Source organism: Callorhinus ursinus, unplaced genomic scaffold (assembly GCF_003265705.2).
Source record: "Callorhinus ursinus isolate GAN/ISIS: 27379988/994484 unplaced genomic scaffold, GSC_fseal_2.0 scaffold2, whole genome shotgun sequence".
NCBI classification, from domain to species: Eukaryota; Metazoa; Chordata; class Mammalia; order Carnivora; family Otariidae; genus Callorhinus; species Callorhinus ursinus.
Window position 1 is genome coordinate 89,886,252 of NW_027397064.1, and position 19,011 is coordinate 89,905,262.

General features: G+C 38.4%; 1 protein-coding gene across 2 annotated transcripts in view; it reads right to left on the bottom strand.

The window, feature by feature from the left end:
* THSD7B (thrombospondin type 1 domain containing 7B) overlaps positions 1 to 19,011 on the bottom strand; it is a 758,532-nt gene that overhangs the window by 525,785 nt on the left and 213,736 nt on the right. For both annotated transcript variants that reach the window (XM_073884500.1, XM_073884495.1), the window contains exon 3: positions 8,108 to 8,353. In XM_073884500.1, the coding sequence (XP_073740601.1) occupies positions 8,108 to 8,353 (246 nt within the window). The remainder of the gene's footprint in view (positions 1 to 8,107; positions 8,354 to 19,011) is intronic.

A 19,011-nucleotide genomic window follows, 5' to 3' on the forward strand; every position in this document is an offset into this window, starting at 1 on the left:
TGTAACTGTGAAATTCAGTTTTTCTTTATTTACTTTCTAGAATCTGCCTTCCAAATCCTTCCCTCACACCTGAAACCCAGTGCCCAATCTCCTCATATGTTCCCCATAATGTAGGCCTCCTCTTAGGAAATGCTCAATAAATGTATCCACATGATACATATTAAAAGTTAGGCATGCACTTGTCATGATGAGCACCGGGTGATGTATGGAATTGCTGAATCACTATATTGTGCACCTGAAACTAATATAATACTCTATGTTACCTATACTGGAATAAAATAAACTATAAAAAAGTTAATATTAAAATGTTATCATTCTAAGAAGGTGCATGCAGCTTAAAGAAGAAACCAAGATTAAAAAAAAAGAAGAAGAAGAAACCAAGATTAAATCAAAGAAAAATTTCTAACAGTAGAAATACATATCCCCATTAAGAAATACAGGAGACAAATTCTGGACTAGGAAAAGCAATTCAAGGCCTCCAATTCAACTCCTGAGATAACCAGCTTGTCTTCCAGACAGTGATGTCTAATTCAAGGAATCCTGTACTCAAACTATTCTTCAAATGGAAGGGGGGAGGGTAGGAGTAAGAAATGGATTCATTGCTGTGAAGCAATGAGTAGAGACATTCTAAATTAGCAAAGCCAAAATTAGAAAAGTGGGGACATTTAGTGACTATTTTTAAAATAACTCCATCCTACTTATGTGACATAAAGTGATTCTAATAGCAACAGGATGGCAGGCCCATCAGAGTTTTATAACAACCTCTGCCCTTTAGAATGTATGCTTTATCACTTTCCCAAGGCTTGGAATTGCTTACAAAGTGTGGATTTCTTTTCTCCTTCTAAAACTTGGACTTAAAGCAAAGCAACATGGAATAGAATCTTAAGTGATTTAATGATGACAGATTGAAAGAATAATCGCATTCATTAATGGTCATGTTTTGACTAAGCACATATAGATTTGCAAACACTCTTGGAATTGAAACCCTAGTGCAAGGTATTCAAATTAAATGTGTGTATATTAAAAATCAGTGTATTGCAGCATGACTAATTTATGATAATGTCTGTTGTCCTTTTAAAGTTGTAAATGCATTTAGAAAAGAATTAACTTGTCATTTTTTGCTGAACAGATGACCAAAATAAAGGGAACGGATCAAGCTTTAGATATTTTATGCTCTAGTAATTTTTTATTGAATAGAGTGGAACTATTGATTATGGAAAGCTACTCTGAAGTGCAAAGCTCTTTGCCCTTCAGCAGATGGCTTCGTTAGCCAAAATCCACATATGTATTATTAATAGACTTCTATCGCCATGCACAGCACTTAGCAGTACGTTAACTTTCTTACACTAACAGGGGAACGAATCTTCCATCCAAGAGGACTTAAAGTGGTACAGTGGGGACTCATGAAACAATATGCACCAGTAAAAGACAGACTCAATAAAAAGGCATCAGTCTTCTTCTCTTGAAACAATTTATAGATTCTTTGAAACTATTGTTACTTGTCTAAAGCAGAGTCTCCTGAGGGCTCCAGGTCATGACTCCTTTACTCCTCAAGTCGTGCAGGAAAGCTGCTTAATTAAAAGAGTTTAAAACAAAAAAAGATGCAACCTTAATGGATCCATTAATTCATTTCAAAAATGTACTGAGTTCCCATCATGTACAGGGTATTAGTGCCATGGTAGATGATCAACGGGGGAAGATAAAGAAGATGTGGTAGGTGACAGGCATGCAGTTCTGTTCTGGAAGGCAAACTTTTACAAATTCAGACTGCAATCTCATCCCTCACCCTTTCTCAAGCTACTCTTATAACCTAATGAAAACAGAAACTTCTTATCTGGAAAACCAGACACACTGTTAGCAGAAGCAAGGTGGCCATTGGGGACCATGTCATATCAAGCTTCATGTGTCCATCCCTGCCTTGGGTAGATGTTCTTATTTAATCTCCTTGACGATGCCAATTTCAGCTGCTCTTTATAAGAAATGACTTTGTATCCTTCACGCATGTTATATAATAAGTATAATCATGGAAGAAAGTATCCTGAGCATAGTATTGCTCTGGAACTACCCTACATATGAGTGGTCATTCATTCATTCATTCATTCATTGTTTTCTGAACATTTACAATGAACCAGTCATGTTTATAAGTGCTACTCATTCTAGGAAAAAAGTAAATAAACAAAAAAGCCACATTTCTAGATATGGGATGATGTGTAAAAACATCACCAACTATTAAACGCTCTTAAAGAATATGGTGAGCTGTGAATTGTGTAAGACTGTTGAATCACAGACCTGTATCTCTGAAACAAATAATACATTATATGTTAAAAAAAAAAGAAAAAGAAGAAGATAGCAGGAAGGGGAAAATGAAGGGGGGGAAATCGGAGGGGGAGACGAACCATGAGAGACGATGGACTCTGAAAAACAAACTGAGGGTTCTAGAAGGGAGGGGGGTGGGAGGATGGATTGGCCTGGTGATGGGTATTAAAGAGGGCACGTTCTGCATGGAGCACTGGGTGTTATACGCAAACAATGAACCATGGAACACTACACCAAAAACTAATGATGTAATGTATGGTGATTAACATTAACATAATTAAAAAAAATTAAAAATAAATAAATAAAGAATATGGTGATTGCGTTCTGGATACTCTAGTTTTTAAAGAGTAATGTTACAGAGAGTCCCTGACTTACGGCAGCTCAACTTAACAAATTTTTGACTTGTGATAGTGTGAAAGTGATACACATTCAGCAGAAACCATACTTTGAATTTTGAATTCTGATCTTTTTTCACCTAGCAATATGTGGTCCAATACTCTCGTGATGCTGGGCAGTGGCAGAAACCCGCAGCTCCCAGTCAGCCACGAGATCACAAGGGTAAATTACAGATACACCTACAACCATTCTGTATCCATACAACCATTCTCTTTTTCACTTTCAGTATAGTAGTCAACAAATTACATGAGATATTCAATATTATTATAAAAAAAAACTTTGTGTTAGATGATCTTGCTCAACTATATGCTGATATGATCATTCTAAGCACATTTAAGGTAGGCTAGGCGAAGCTACAATGCTTGGTAGGTTAGGTAGAGTAAATGCATTTCGACTTAAAAACTTTTCAATTTCTTGAGAGGGAACTCCATCATAATTCAAAGACGATCTTTTTACAAGATTCTTAAGATGCATGAATTAAGTGAACACAGACTGAAAGTTGTCTGTTTCCTGAATTCTCCAGCAGTTAGCACAGGGACAGGCTGAAGCAGGTGTTGGACAAACAACTCTTCACAACACACCAACCCTGTTCCAGCACTTACACAGTTCCAATGGCCAAAGGAGGCCAATAACCAAGCCAAGTTTTGCCTGCCATCCCTTTCCTTAGCTCTATCCCTGGCTTCAGTATCATCTATAAAGATCCATCAACAAATCCCCAGAGTTTTCTCAAGGAAAAAGAATTTTATCGAGAAAATCTAAAATTGGGTTTAGTGCCTTAAAGAGATGTTAGGGACAAACAGGCTGGCCACAGGGGGTTGTTATAGAAACAAATCAAAGTAGGCTGCAGGAGACCCAGATACAATTCTCTGTGTGAGTCTGCACAGATAGATCATAATAAGGATAAATTCATACATACCAGAGACAAGGGGGGATGGATTATTAGAGCCCAGCTATTCAGTGCCAGACCCAAGAACTGAAACCATGTTTTACAAATGGGCTTTTCTGTGCAGTTATATCACACAGGATATGTAATTATATCAACCACACAGCTTCTGCCTCCAGATCGTCTTAGGAGTTTTAATCTACATTGGTCACTGTCACCTTTTAATACTGCTGTCTTATATTTGATTTCAAATTCTAAATGATAATTTAAGAGGCAGAAGAGCCATTTATGCGTGAAAATTGTTGTTTCCTGGTGAAGTGGTGGAAGTTGCTGGTGGGTTATCTGAGGTTTCACTTCCAAGAAAGATGTTGACATTTTCCAATATTCTTGTGTGTTACAGTGTCTTCAGCCATAATGGACTCTCTAAGTCAAAACAAGGGATCTGGAGCCACAGCTGTTCCAGCATCAGGTCATGCCTCACTTATCTGACATTAAGCATTTAAAATGTTTTCCTTATACTATCTAGTAAACAGAGCCACCTTACTATTTATCATCTGAGAATGCTTTTCACCATCCTCTGAGTTGAGATGTAGGATCTAATACTTCAAATGCTAATCAGGACATAAGAAAAGACACAAGTACCAAGGTAGTTTATAAAACACATATCTTTCAATGTTTTGAGGTAGAGAATAACATAGTGCCTAAGACCATGATGCCTAATGACAGGAGATAAACACATAAAGAGAAAACGTGGCAAGTGACAAGCAGATGCATCCTGTCTCTCTCATTTCTATGCCCACCTCATAATATACAATGTGAGTGCTTAGTGTTATGTTGGAAGGAGACATAAATTTACAAGTACACTGTAATGCGGAATGAAGGGGTTTCCTGGAGTCTATACATGTCTTGGTTAAAAACACACTCTTGAAACAAACATAAGGCTGTACTCTGCTAACTTCTTTATAGTTCTCTAATTTCCCATGGTAGCATAACATAGACTAGCTTCTGTCTCCTTTCAAGTTTTCTTAAGGCAGTTGCCCCAAGGAACTTCCGAAGAGTTCTGGTCTCAGGGAGCACTTCCAGAATGGGTTCCTCTTGGTGACCATTCCTTTCATGGGAACACACCTTAGGGACTGGCCCTCATAGTGTTTAGAGCTAAAATGCTGACCACTGGAGTCCAGCTGGTAAGAAGAGCAGCCCTAAAGCTATGCAACTAAAGAACTTTCTGAGGAATATTAATATGTAGGACCTAGGGTAATTTTCTAGCTCTTCCCTTTTCCTGGAATATTCTTCCCCTAGTTATCTGAAAGGCTACTTTCCTCAGTTCTTTCAAGTTCCCCCACCACAACCTCCTTGTTCAAATGAGGCTTCTGTGATGACCCTGTTTAGGTCTGTAACTTGAGCTGACCCCACACCACAGCATCCCAGCAACCCTACTGTAATGTTTTGTTGTTGTTGTTTTTTCCCCACAGCTCATATATACAGTATATAGCTTATTTATTATATTTATTTGGTATACCTTCACTAAAATTTAAGCCCCATGAGGGGGAGAGGATTTTGACTATTTTGTTCTCTGAGGTATCACAAACATTAAACATGGTGCTTGGCACGGTCAATTTACATTTATTGAATGGATGAACACGTCTCTTATAGCACACATGGTAGAAGGGTAAAAGCCAAACTGTATTCTGAGAGAGTTTAAAAAAACTATGAAAAGTCACAGAAATGTACATTTTCCTGCTGCAGAGAAATATGGTGAATTAGATTGCTTGATGTATAGGAATTGCTCTTGAATTCTAGGAAAGGAGAAATGGGCATTTTTGTTCCCTAATAGATTTTTGCTTCCATTTTCCTTGTTCACAATGAATTTTAATCACCAATGTCACACTAGAAACAAAAGTTACTACACAGTTTTTATGCTTTCCTATGGTAGAGGCCACAGCTCAGATTTCAGACAAATAAGAATGTCAGCCAATGTTAATCCTGTTGTTATTTATGCATTCTCCTGGAATCAGTCGCTAACACATCATTCTCCCTAGGAAACCCTGGTTGGTATTCAGTGAGTTTTCAAGGACTCCTATTTCCTACAAATTCACTATTTGAGACTGTTTTTTTAAAAATGTCAAATTCAGTAACAGTTCCAAACAGCAGAACTAGAGGGCCAGTTTCATTGCCAGTGAAATTTGTCAGACCTATTTTCAGACGTTAAGGTTCAATCAAATGAAGATCAATAAAGAAATTCATCTCGGGCACATCTTGAATTATTACCTTTCCACATTATTTTGTTAGAAAACATGATACATATAAACACACAACTATGCATATACATATACCCTTATCTGCGTATGTGTCTTTACTACCACTATCATGAAAGCAATGGAAAGAATATTGACTTTGAAGCCAAAGAGACTTCAATTCGAATCTGAACACTACCAATTTGCATTACTTTTACCACAAAAGTGCCCCATTTTGATGATAAACTTATTGTTTTTCTAAATAATCTTTGTTAAATCTCTGACTTAGTTATTGGCTAACAGTAGGTACTCAATAAAAGGTAGTCATTATTTAACATATGTAGATGCAATTCAACCTTCTTCTGATCATCAGAGAGGAACTTCTCTGACTCCCAAGAGAATTGTAATAATTTTTAACAAAGAAAAGAGAAGAAAAAAATGGAGCAATGTCCATACATCAACATCTGGAAGAGGTCACTAGCCATTCCATGAAAGGAATGAAGAAAAACGGGATCAATGTCAAGTTCATCGTTAAACCCAGATTCTATTTCTGGAAGCCTAATATTGAGAACGCTTCTAGAGTATGCCTCCATAGAGAAAAAGATTTCACATTACCCAGAAGAAATAATATCCTACCCCCATTAAATTACTACAGTATGCCTTCCAGGGAAAGGAGGGATTCTCCTTCTGGAGGAAATAAACACACGTGCAAACAGCAACAACAAGGGCTGCCATCTAGTGCCTATGTGCTGAGCACCGAGACTGACATTTTACATATCTAGTCTGTATGTATTCAATCCTCAACACAGGCAGTATAATTAGACACATTTTATTGAAGAGGGAAATGCTTTAGAGAGGTTGTATAGCTTGCCCCCAAACACACAATTAATAAAGGATGGTGATGCGATTTGAATCCATGTCTCTCCAAACTCAAAAGGAACAAAAATCTCAGGCTTTATGTCATTTCCAATCTCATTCTTTCCCTCAATATCAGTGCTTTTAAAGAATGGACACATCCTCAACACCACTAGGAAGAATTCTGTGGGACAAAGCTAATCTGTAAAGGATCAGTTTAGCTGATCCTTTAACTACACCTACCTCCTCTGCTTTTGAGGTATGAAGTGATATGAATCTAAGGGGTCATCTTGATAAAAAACGAACAATCAGTAGTTGAATCTACGCTGATTTCAATGGTGAAGTTGAAGAAGTGAGAGGCTAAGATTCTGACAACAGGAAATTACCTCTTTATTCCTCCACCCCTACTCTACCCCATATACACATTATTTCAGGTGTAAGGAATAGCTAAGCCAATCAACAATGCCTGTTGAATGTGATTAATTGTTTGATTCATTTCTACAAGACACTATTTTTTTGCCTCATTTTACTTTTCACTGGGGAAGTGATTCTCAAATCTTACAAATTATAAGAAACTATAGAAAAGGTCTATCTAAAATGGCTACATATTTAACAGATAGAGTTCAGGGCAGCTGTCCAGCAGAAATTACCACAAATTTATTCCCAAAATACTTCTGAATAGCTAGCTAGCCCCAAATGACTTCTGTCATTATCAGACCAGGACTACCATGAGCCAACAATCCAGAGAAAAATACACTGAAGGCCTTCACTATACATACATACATACTACGCTATACATACAGCCAGGCAAAATATAACCAATATAAAAATATTAAAATATAGCTACTAATCTAGGTCAAGCCTTTTCCCAACATCCTCTGGCTCTTTAGGGACTCTGTATTAGAAACAATGCCATAGGGTGGCAGGAAACTTTAGAGACAGAACTGCATTAGAATCAAGATGTTGCCACCCACTATCTATGTAACCTCAAAAACTATTTCATCTAAGCATTAATGGTCTCATTTGCAAAATGAAGATGCTATGAATAGCTTCTTAGGTTGTCATAAAATTTAGGTGTGACATGTCAGGTAACAATAACTAATGGTTATTGAGCATTTATCATGTGCCAAGGGCTGGATGAAGTGAGTACTGCTGGTAGATGAGTAAACTAAGACACTAGACTTAAGTTACTTGCAGAAATTTGCAAATTCAGAAAGTCACAGAAATAGGATTAGAGCCCGGGTAATCAACACAGCCCATGCTTTTAACCCACTGTGCTGTACTGCTTAGTGTGGATCTCAATACTGAGGAAAGACCCAACAGTTATGAGTCACAGCTACTGTTATTAATGTTAATATCCCTACCCCACGTAAAATGAGGTTATATAGAACACTGAATACTCATGCCAGAGAATATGCGATACCTGGGGCATGGCTGCAAGAGATCTTCAACAATGCAGGCCTCTTTCTCAAGAAGTTCAGGGCATTCCTTTCCACCCCCAATAGCAACGTGCTTCACATTCCGGCTCCGGCTCCTAAATCCAGGTGAGAGACTCCCTGAACGACACGTCTTGGAGCAGGGGCTCCAGGAGGACCACTCACTGGTTTCACAGTCTTTTGGCATGATGCAGGACTGGACAGTCAAAGGGAAGGAGTCTTGCATGCAAAGGCTGAAGGGACAGAAGCAAAAAAAAAATAGGGCATAGATTAAACAGATGTAACCAACATTATGAAGTGCCTGTTATGGAAAAGAAAACAAAACTGAAATTTGATATGAGCTTTCAAATAGGATTTTAAAAAAATGTTAGAGGCATCATGATAAAATAATGAAGAACTTCCATTTTAAGACTGTATGCTCTATTTTATCTGAAACTGTAAAGTTATTTCACTCTAGAAAGACACATATGTGAGATGAGCCAACCATGAACTTTGTCTGAAGCATTATCAAAAATAACTGAGGCTGAGGGAGGAGGAGCAAGATGGCAGAGGAGTAGGAGACCTGGATTTCATCTGATCCCAGGAATTCAGCTAGATAGGGATCAAAATATGCCCACTTCCATTCTGAACACCTACGAACTCAGCAGGAGATTGAAGAAAAGAATAGCAGCAACTCTCTGAATAGAAAAGCGACCACCTTCTGGAAGGTAGGACATGCAGAGAAGTGAATCCAAGGTGATATTTGGGAAGATAGACAGCGGAGGAGGGGGCCTCCGTCAGCCGCTACTGGCAAGTGATAGAGCCGACGAGCACAAAACTGGAACTTTTGGAATTCGGCTCTGCTACGCTGAGGGACGTCGCTCCAGTGGCTAAGCGGGCGGTGGAACCCTCGCTGGGACAGTGTGGTCTTAGGACCCTCGTGGTCATAGAAAGACCGGGGGTGCCTGAGTGTGGCAGAGCTCCCAGGTATCGGAGCAGGGAAGCCCGCCGCAGAGACGGAGCCGAGTGGGCTATCAGCTCGTGGTTACCATAAACCGTGATCTGCAGCACAGTCAGGCCACTGCTCCTCCAGCAGGGACTCAACAAATGGCAGATCCGGGGAGACTCCCCTTCCTCCCCGTGGAGGAGCGGTGCGGGAGTGCACCGCAGGGATCTGCTGGGTTTAGAGACTCCACACGGGGTCGTGCGCCAGAGAGAGAAAAGCTTGGTCACAGGCCGGGTGAGCACGGAATGCAGCCGGGGACCAGGGAGATGGGAGTGATTGACTATTCTCTGGGGACGCACTGAGGAGTGGGGTCCCAAGTTCTCAGCTCCTCCAGGGCGGAGACTGGGAGGCCGCCATTTTCACTCTCCTCCTCCAAAGCTGGACAGAAAGCTTGCAGGGCACAAAAGCTCCTGAGAACAAACAGGAGCACATTACTTATCCCGGACTGGCAAGGGCGGGGCAATTCCGCCTCCAGCAAAGATGTTTAGGAACCACTGCGACAGGCCCCTCCCCCAGAAGATCAACAAGAACAGCCAGCCAAGACCAAGTTTACTGATCAATGAGGATGGAAGAACTCCAGCACTAGGGGAATACTGCACATAGAATTCATGGCTTTTTTTCCCCCTGATTCTTTAGTATTTCAAAAGTTAATTTTTTTAATTTTCTTTTTTTCCTTTTCTTTTGTTTTGAATTTTTCTTTTTCCCTTTTTCAACCAACATCTTACCAATCCCCTTTCTAAAAATATTTTTTATTTTTCATTTTTAGAGTCATATTCTATCACTTCATTGTACTTAACATTATTTTTTGTGTATATATCTAAGTTGTTCTCTCTTTAAAATTTTGGGATACAGTTTCTTCTAACAAACCAAAATATACCCTAAATCTCTAGTGTATGGCTTTGTTTTAGTCTCCTGCCTGAACACACTCTCTTTCTTCCTTTTTTTTTTAATTTCTCTTCTTGTTTTTTTCAACCAACTTCTTATCTTATCAATTCCTTTTATTAAGTCTTTTGTAATTTTCATCTTTACAGTCATATTCCATCCCTTCATCATATTAAGCCTTATTTTTGTACATATATAAGTTTACCTTTCTTTAAAATTTTGGGAGGCAGTTTCTACTAACAGACCAAAATATGCCCAAAATCTAGTGTGTGGCACTTATCTATTCACCAGCCTGATCATATTTGGTCATATTCTTTTTTTTTCTTTCTTTCTTTCCCTTTCTATTCCCCCCAGTTTTGGATCTCTTCCGATGTGCTTAGTGTATATTTTTCTGGGGTTGTTGTTACCCTGTTATCATTTTGTGCTCTCATTTATCTATTCTCCTCTAGACAAAATGACAAGATGGAAAAAATCACCTCAAAAAAAGATCAAGAGCAGTACCGACTGCCAGGGACCTAATAAATACGGACATTAGTAAATGTCAGAACTAGAGTTCAGAATGACAATTATAAAGATACTAGCTAGGCTTGAAAAAAGCATGTAAGATATTAGAGAAACCCTATCTGGAGAAATAAAAGAACTAAAATCTAACCAAGTCGAAATCAAAATGGATATTAATGAGGTGTAACCAAAAATGGAGGCTCTAACTGATAGAGTAAATGAGGCAGAACAGAGAATTAGTGATATAGAAGACCAAATGATGGAGAATAAAGAAGCTGAGAAAAAGAGAGATAAACAACTACTGGATCAGGAGGGCAGAAATTGAGAGATAAGAGATACCATAAGAGGAAACAACATTAAAATAATTGGGATCCCAGAGGAAGAAGAAAGGGAGGGAGGGGCAGAAGGTATATTGGAACAAATTATAGCAGAGAACTTCCCTAATTTGGGGAAGGAAACAGGCATCAAAATCCAGGAGGCACAGAGACTGATCCTCAAAATCAATAAAAATAGGTCAACACCCCAACTCTAATAGTAAAACTAATGAGTCTCAGAGACAAAGAGAAAATCCTTAAAGCAGCTTGAGACAAGAGGTCTGTAATCTACAATGGTAGAAACATTAGATTGGCAGCAGACCTATCCACAGAGACTTGGCAGGCCAGAAAAGACTGGCATCAAATCTTCAGAGCACTAAATGAGAAAAATATGCAGCCAAGAATACTATATCCAACCAGGCTGTCATAGAAAATAGAAGGAGAGATAAAAAGCTTCCAGGACAAAAAACAACTAAAAGAATGTGCAAACACCAAACCAGCCCTACCAGAAATATTGAAAGGGGTCCTCCTAAGAAAAGAAAGAGCCTAAAAGTAACATAGACCAGAAAGGAACACAGACAATATACAGTAACAGTGACCTTACAGGCAATACAACGGCACTAAATTCATATCTTTCAGTAGTTACCCTGAATGTAAATGGGCTAAATGCCCCAATCAAAACACAGAGGGTATCAAATTGGATAAAAAAGAAGACCCATCAATATGCTGCCTGTAATAGACTCATTTTAGACTCAAAGACACCTCCAGATTGAAAGTGAGGGGGTGGAAAACCATTTACCTTGCTAATGGACACCAAAAGAAAGCTTGGGTGGCAATCCTTATATCAGACAAATTCGATTTTAAACCAAAGACTATAATAAGAGATGAAGAAGGACATCATAGCTTATGTAAAGGGTCTATCAAACAAGAAGATCTAACAATTGTAAATATCTATGCCCCAAAAATGGGAGCAGCCGATAATATAAGCCAATTAATAACAACAGCAAAGAAACACATCAAAACAATACAATAATATTAAGGGACTTTAACACCCCCTCACTGAGATGGACAGATTGTCTAAGCAAAAGGTCAACAAGGAAATAAAGACTTTAAATGACACACTGGACCAAATGGACTTCACAGATATATTCAGAATATTCCATCCCAAAGCAACAGAATACACATTCCTCTCTAGTGCCCATGGAACATTCTCCAGAATAGATCACATCCTCGGTCACAAATCAGGTCTCAACTGGAACCAAAAGATTGGGATCATTCCCTGCATATTTTCAGACCACAATGCTTTGAACCTAGAACTCAATCACAAGAGGAAAGTCGGAATGAAGTCAAATACAAGGAGGCTAAAAAGCATCCTACTAAAGAATGAATGGGTCAACCAGGAAATTAAAGAAGAATTAAAAAAAATTCATGGAAACAAATAAAAATAAAAACACAACTGTTCAAGATCTTTGGGATGCAGCAAAGGCGATCCTAAGAGGAATGTATATAGCAATCCAAGCCTTTCTCAAGAAACAAGAAAGGTCTCAAATACACAACCTAACCCTACACCTAAAGGAACTGGAGAAAAAAACAGCAAATAAAGCCTAAACCCAGCAGGAGAAGAGAAATAATAAAGATCAGAGCAGAAATCAATGAAATAGAAACCAAAAGAACAGTAGAACAGATCAACTAAACTAGGAGCAGCTTCTTTGAAAGAATTAACAAGATTGATAAACCCCTGGCCAGATTTATCAAAAAGAAAAAAGAAAGGACCCAAATAAATAAAATCATGAATGAAAGAGGAGAGATCACAACCAACACCAAAGAAATACAAACAATTGTAAGAACATATTATGAGCAACTATATGCCAGCAAATTAGATAATCTGGAAGAAATGGATGCATACCTAGAGATGTATCAAGTATCAAGACTGAACCAGGAAGAAATAGAAAACCTGAACAGACCCATAACCACTAAGAAAATTGAAGCAGTCATCAAAAGTCCCCCAACAAACAAGAGCCCAGGGCCAGACGGCTTCCCAGGGGAATTCTACCAAACATCTAAAGAAGAATTAATACCTATTCTTCTGAAACTGTTCCAAAAAAAATAGAAATGGAAGGAAAACTTCCAAACTCGTTTTATGAGGCCACCATTACCTTGTTCCCAAAATCAGACAAAGACTCCATCAAAAAGGAGAATTACAGACCAATATCCCTGATGACCATGGATGCAAAAATTCTCACCAAAATCCTGGCCAATAGGATCTGACAGTACATTAAAAGGATTATTCACCATGACCAAGTGGGATTTATTCCTGGGCTGCAAGGTTGGTTCAACATCCACAAATCAATCAACGTGATATAATACATTAAGAAAAGAAAGAACAAGAACCATATGATCCACTCAATAGATGGAGAAAAAGCATTTGACAAAGTACAGAATCCTTTCTTGATCAAAACACTTCAGAATGCAGGGACAGAGAGTACATACCTCAATATCATAAAAGCCATCTATTAAAAACCTACAGCGAATATCATTCTCAATGGGGAAAAGCTGAGAGCTTTCCCCCTAAGGTCAGGAACGCGGCAGGGATGTCCACTATCACCACTGCTATTCAAGTCCTAGCCACAGCAATCAGACAACAAAAAGAAATCAAAGGCATCCGAATCGGCAAAAAAGAACTCAAACTCTCACTGTTTGCAGATGATATGATACTTTATGTGGAAAGCCCAAAAGATTTCCCCCCAAAACTGCTAGAACTCGTACAGGAATTCAGTCAAGTGGCAGGATATAAAATCAATGCACAGAAATCAGTGGCATTCCTATACACCAACAACAAGACAGAAGAGAGAGAAATTAAGGAGTCGATCCCATTTACAATTGCACCCAAAATCATAAGATACCTAGGAATAAATCTAACCAAAGAGATAAAGGATCTGTACTCAGAAAACTATAAAATACTCATAAAAGAAACTGAAGAAGACACAAAGAAATGGGAAAACGTTCCATGCTCATGGACTGGAAGAAAAAACATTGTGAAGATGTCAATGCTACCTAGAGCAATCTACACATTCAATGCAATCCCTATCAAAATACCATCCACTTTTTTCAAAGAAATGGAACAAATAATCCTAAAATTTGTATGGAACCAGAAGAGACCCCGAATAGCCAGAAGAATGTTGAAAAAGAAAACAAAGCTGGCGGCATCACAATTCCAGACTTCAAGCTCTATTACAAAGCTGTCATCATCAAGACAGTATGGTACTGGCACAAAAACAGACACATCGATCAATGGAACAGAATCGAGAGCCCAGAAATGGACCCTCAACTCTATGGTTAACTACTCTTTGATAAAGCAGGAAAGAATGTCCAGTGGATAAAAACAGTCTCTTCAACAAATGGTGTTGGGAAAATTGGACAGCCACATGCAGAAAAATGAAAGTGGACCATTTCCTTAAACCACATACAAAAATAGACTCATAATGGATGAAAGACCTAAATGTGAGACAGGAATCCAACAAAATCCTAGAGGATAACACAGGCAGCAACCTCTTTGACCTGAGCCACAGCTTCTTCCTGGAAACATCGGTGAAGGCAAGGGAAGTAAGGGCAAAAATGAACTAGGGGGACTTCATCAGGATAAAAAGCTTTTGCACAACAAAGGAAACAGTCAACAAAACCAAAAGACAACCAACAGAATGGGAGAATATATTTGCAAATGATATATCAGATAAAGAGCTAGTTTCCAAAATCTATAAAGAACGTATCAAACTGAACACCCAAAGAACAAATGATCCAATCAAGAAATGGGCAGAAGACATGAACAGACACATTTCCAAAGAAGACATCCAAATGGCCACCAGACACATGAAAAACTGCTCAGCATCACTCAGCATCAGGGAAATCCAAATCAAAACCTCAATGAGATACCACCTCACACCAGTCAGAATGGATAAAATTAACAAGTCAGGAAACGGTAGATGTTGGTGAGGATGCAGAGAAAGGGGAACCCTCCTATACTGTTGGTGGGAATGCAAGCTGGTGCAGCCACTCTGGAAAACAGTATGGAGGTTCCTCAAAAAGTTGAAAATAGAGCTACTGTATGACCAAGCAATTGCACTCCTGGGTATTTACCCCAAAGATACAAAGGTAGAGATCCAAACGGGTACGTGCACCCCAATGTTTATAGCAGCAATGTCCACAATAGCCAAACTATGGAAAAAGCCAAGATGTCCATCAACAGATGAATGGATAAAGAAGATGTAGTATATATATACAATGGAATATTATGTAGCCATCAAAAAAAAACCCATGAAATCTTGCCATTTGCAATGACGTGGATGGAACTGGACGGTGTTATGCTGAGTGAAATAAGTCAATCAGAGAAAGACATGTATCATATGACCTCACTGATATGAGGAATTTTTAATCTCAGGAAACAAACTGAGGGTTGCTGAAGTGGTAGGGGGTGGGAGGGATGGGGTGGCTGGGTGATTGACATTGGGGAGGGTATGTGCTATGGTGAGTGCTGTGAATTGTGTAAGACTGTTGAATCACAGACCTGTACCTCTGAAACAAATAATACATTATATGTTAAAAAAAAATAGTAGAAAGGGAAAAATTAAGGGGGGAATCAGAGAGGGAGACTAACCATGAGAGAGTATGGCCTCTGAGAAACAAACTAAGGGTTTTAGAGGGGAGGGGGTGGGGGGATGGGTTGGCCTGGTGATGGGTATTAAGGAAGGCACGTACTGCATGGAGCACTGGGTGTTATACACAAACAATGAATCACGGAACGCTACCATCAAAAACTAATGATGTAATATATGGTGACTAACATAACATAACAATACAAAATTAAAAAAAAAAAAAGAGGCTCTTCTACTGTGCTTTCACCTCTGATATAACCTGAAGTTGCCATTTGTTGCCTGGTTTCCAGGTGTCACACACTGTGCTCCATCTCACAGGCACTTTCTCACAACAATTTCATCAGTTTATGTATTATTATCTCCATCTGTAGAACATAGACTCAGGAAGGCTAAATCATTTGTCTAAGGTCAAATAAAGGTACAGTTAAGCTGGAGAGTATTAATCTATCCATTCTTTTACATATGGGCTATGAAAAAATAAACAAATGTGTTATTGTGTTTCCCCCACACTGCTAGGCTCTGAGCATCAATTTCCTCATTTGCAAAATTCAAGTGCTATCAAATACTAACCATCTAATTGGGAAACAGATAAATAAATAAAAAGACAGGGTAATGGGATAATGTGATGAATTCAACATAAAAGCATCTATAATGATGAGGAGAAAAGTTGATGAGGCAGTGACGGACCACCTAGGAAGGCTTGGGGGATCGGCAGGGCTTGGGTGGCTGCGGGGGAGGTTCTAAGAATGCAGGACATTAGAGCTGCATTTCTTTTAAAGATTAATGGGAACTTCTCAGGGACAGAAAGAAGACTGTCTTAGGTCAATGAAATAGCACATTTAAAGCCTTTATATAAAACTTTGTGAGGATGGAAACCAGTGGTTTGCCAGCGCTGGATGTACTGTTTCACAAGAACTAACTATTAAATTTTCAGGAATTTTGCAAGCTAGCTGACTTCATGCAGGTAACTTAAAATTGGCTATGGTAGAAGTATTTACACAACAGAAATCAACAAATGCTACAAATCAAGCCCCTCCCATCCCCACCCTACCATGATGCCCAACCCCAAGAACTGGGGGTTAAACATTTGTAAGCACACCAAAGCAGGTAAGTAAAAGCCAACTTGTCAACTGTCAAAAATCTGTCCATTTATAAAGCATAAAGTTCAAAGAGGAAAGTGGATAAATATTAGGTATGTGGGTTCTTCAAAAATATGTCTGGAAAGGCTTCATATCATGGTCTAAGAAATTCAGATTTGATTGAGCATTAAATAACTTTACGTGGAAGAAAATTAGTTAGACTCCTACAGAAGATAATATTTCACATATTAATTGGCATTCTTTTTATTCCCCACTTTTTTTTTGTTATCCATTTTCTTATTCTATCAAAGTCATCCATTACCTTGGAAAGAAAAGGATGATTTTGACAGGAATATAAGTCAACATATGTTCAAATACTGACTTCCAAAAGTGGACTGTGAAAACTGGTGAAGTAATGAGCTATAGTCAGGCTTTGGTAATGGTTCCTCTGCATGTGTTTAAAAAGACAGAAGTAGTCAAATGATTCCATGTTTCTGATATACAAAAATATGTTGATAAGGGAGCCACCAACAGAGAAATGGATTATAGAAGGTGATGTGCAGGGGAGAATAAAACATGCTCAAATTCATGTAAATTATAGTGAGATTTCCATACTGATATCCTTCATGAAGCAACATAGAGTTCGTGTGTCTTTCAGAAGTCACAATAACATAAGATGAATCTTGGTTGTATATATATATATATATATATATATATATGTATGTATATATGTGTGCATATATATGTGGATATTTATATATATGTGGATATTTATATATATGTGGATATTTTTATATATACACATAGCTATTCAGATCATATTACTCCCTTCAGAGTAAAAAAGGCAATGCATACCTCATTACCATTACTCACTCCAATGTAAGATTTTGGGAGCTTCAGGTTAAGATGCAGTAGGAAGAACCTCTCTTGAAAATGACCCACCTATGTCAGAATGTACTATCTCTGTGCATGGTGGAGGTAGGGCGAGAGGACCATCTCTTTTGGTGTATAACACAACAGAAACCTGTTGATCAAGAAGTTTCTATGTTTTCTGTGTTTTCACTCTCCAGGAATTGTGTTGGCTTCCAAATGCATATACTGAAGTACTGTCAGTACGTCAGAATATGTGCATATTTGAAGAGTCTTTAGAGAAGTAATTAAGTTAAAATGAGCTCACCAGGATGGGCCCTAATCAAGTATGAATGGTCTCCTTCTAAGAAGAGCTTAGGCCACAGGACACACACAGAAAGACTGTGTGAAGACAGACAGAGAAGACAGCTGTCTACAAGCCAAGCAGAGAGGCCTCAGAAGAAACCAACCTCACACCTGATCTCAGATTTTCCAGACTCCAGAGCAGTGAGAAAATTAACTTTGCCTTAACTGTTACGGCAGCCCTGGCACCATGATATGAAATTTAATGGAGTTTTTCAATTTGTGTGTTTTTAGGGGAAAAAAAGGCTCAATTTCCAAGACAGACTTTCCTCTCCCTTTTATAAAGAAGGTCCCACATTATGCAGTTCTCTGTTTACAGCTGACGTGGTGGTTTGCTTCTTCCCACTTACCAGCTTTCACTCTCTGTTGCTCATCTTCCCCAAAATGACTTTTCCTACTGGCTCAGTAGAATGAATAACAAGACTTGCCAAGAATTGCAGGGATTAATCAGGGACTTTCACATTTTTTTAAAAGGGCTCCTAATTTTTGGAATTAGGAAGAGCATATGTTCCATTAATCATATAGTCACTTATTTTTAATGTTATTTTCACTAATGTACCTTCTTGGTTAAAAGAAAAAAACAACTAGATAAACTAAAGCCCATAACAAATATTATTGTCTACACACAGAAATGGGAATCAGTCCTTTCAAAGAAGGTGGTGTGTCTTTTTAATAAAACAGACATATACTGTAGATTTGTCTTTTTTAAAAAAAGATGCTATGGTAATTATACCTCCTTGACATTTACAGAACATGTTGTCATTTGTAAATTACTTCACAAGTATTCACTGTAAAGGAAATCATTGAAACAGAAAATCACTCTAGTAATTCTTACTTCCTCTGGAAATGTAGGGAAATCTCTTTATTTAGAAAACAATCGGAGGGGGAGACGAACCATGAGAGACAATGGACTCTGAGAAACAAACTGAGGGTTCTAGAGGGGAGGGGGTGGGGGGATGGGTTAGCCTGGTGATGGGTATTAAAGAGGGCACGTTCTGCGTGGAGCACTGGGTGTTATGCACAAACAATGAATCATGGAACACTACATCAAAAACTAATGATGCAATGTACGGTGATTAACATAAAAAAAGAAAACAAGGACAGAAACTCCTATTAGGTAAAACTCAACGGAAAAGTATCTTCCCTTCATCAACACTTCAGTTACTACTTTATTTTTTATTGTTATGCTAATCACCATACATTCCATCATTAGTTTTTGATTTAGTGTTCCATGATTCATTGTCTGTGCATAACACCCAGTGCTCCATG